General features: G+C 55.4%; 1 protein-coding gene across 1 annotated transcript in view; it reads left to right on the top strand.

The window, feature by feature from the left end:
- Positions 1–646: 646 nt before the first annotated feature.
- The window catches only part of ACA1_390960 (uncharacterized protein), a gene marked incomplete at both ends in the record, with an annotated part of 1953 nt that continues 1488 nt past the window's right edge, over positions 647–1111 (top strand). Inside the window, 2 exons of the mRNA XM_004336714.1 lie at positions 647–733; positions 989–1089. Coding sequence (XP_004336762.1) covers positions 647–733; positions 989–1089 — 188 coding nt within the window. The remainder of the gene's footprint in view (positions 734–988; positions 1090–1111) is intronic.

Raw genomic sequence — 1111 nt, 5'->3', positions numbered from 1 at the left:
CGAAAAGGAGAAGACGACCGTGAAGGGAAAGAGCGCGAGCGAGAAGGGGAAGCAGCTGCGTGGACAGGCTTCACCACGGGGAAAGGACTTCATCGAGAAGCCAAGCAGGGAGGCGGCTGACGAGAAGAAGAAGAAGGTGGTGGTCAGAGAAAAGAAGGAGAAGAGTCCAAAGATGAAGGCCAAGACGGCCAAGCCGAGCGGCGACGGCGCGCCTCCGATAACTGAGGATACCCACCACCGCTCCACCAAGAGACGGCTGTGATCTTGTGCTATCAGGGGTCGAATAAGCTCAAGTGCAGTTGTACATAGTGAACAACATACCAGCAGTGCTTAAAGCTCTTGTTGTACACACAGTGTACTAACTGATGGTGAGGCTTCTGAAGTCCATACTGGATATTGACTGGCTCAAGGCATGTTGCCTACATGATGTCTCAACTGGTTTGTGGCTTGCTACCATATGTGAGAACTAGCTTCAGGACACAAGATGTTCTGCTTGCTCCCCACCATACCCACCCTTTCCTCCCATCCATAACACAGTGTTCATGATCAGCACTTGTCTCAGTCAAACCACAGTGTTTGTACAATGGATGGACAATCTTGCACTTTAAAACAAGAGTGGCAAGCACGGACAAGTGAAAGTCAAGGGATGTATTCAGCGTTTGTCGTATTTGTTGCGGTGGTGGCCGAGAGCATCGGGCTCGTCGTGCGCCACTTGGTGGCCGATCGGTCGGGGGTCCATATAGTAGCACCCCACTCCTTGGTGTCTGCACACGTACTCGTACTGCAGATCGATCGCTCGTATCACCCCCGACCCCACCGCTGCCGGCAACACAAGAAAACTACGTAAGGCGGCGCGTGTGCTGTGCGCGTGTGCGGTCGTGTGATTGTGTGCGGTGCTACCTCGAAACATCCCCATGACTCCGATCGCACTTATCATATAGCCGTAACTGCACAGCGGGGGCTGCTTCCTGCCCCTCCTGCCGGCCAGGTAGTCCCCGTACTCGGGTGGTACGGAGCGGGCGAGGCACCAGCCCGGCCAACTATGAGAGCCCAGTCTTTTGGTGCCGATCGAAAGGCCGCCGGCCAGACGTGTGCGTGCGTCGCGTTGACG

This window comes from Acanthamoeba castellanii (genome assembly GCF_000313135.1).
Source record: "Acanthamoeba castellanii str. Neff unplaced genomic scaffold scf7180000084740, whole genome shotgun sequence".
NCBI classification, from domain to species: Eukaryota; Discosea; order Longamoebia; family Acanthamoebidae; genus Acanthamoeba; species Acanthamoeba castellanii.
This window is presented reverse-complemented; position numbering and strand designations above follow the sequence as displayed.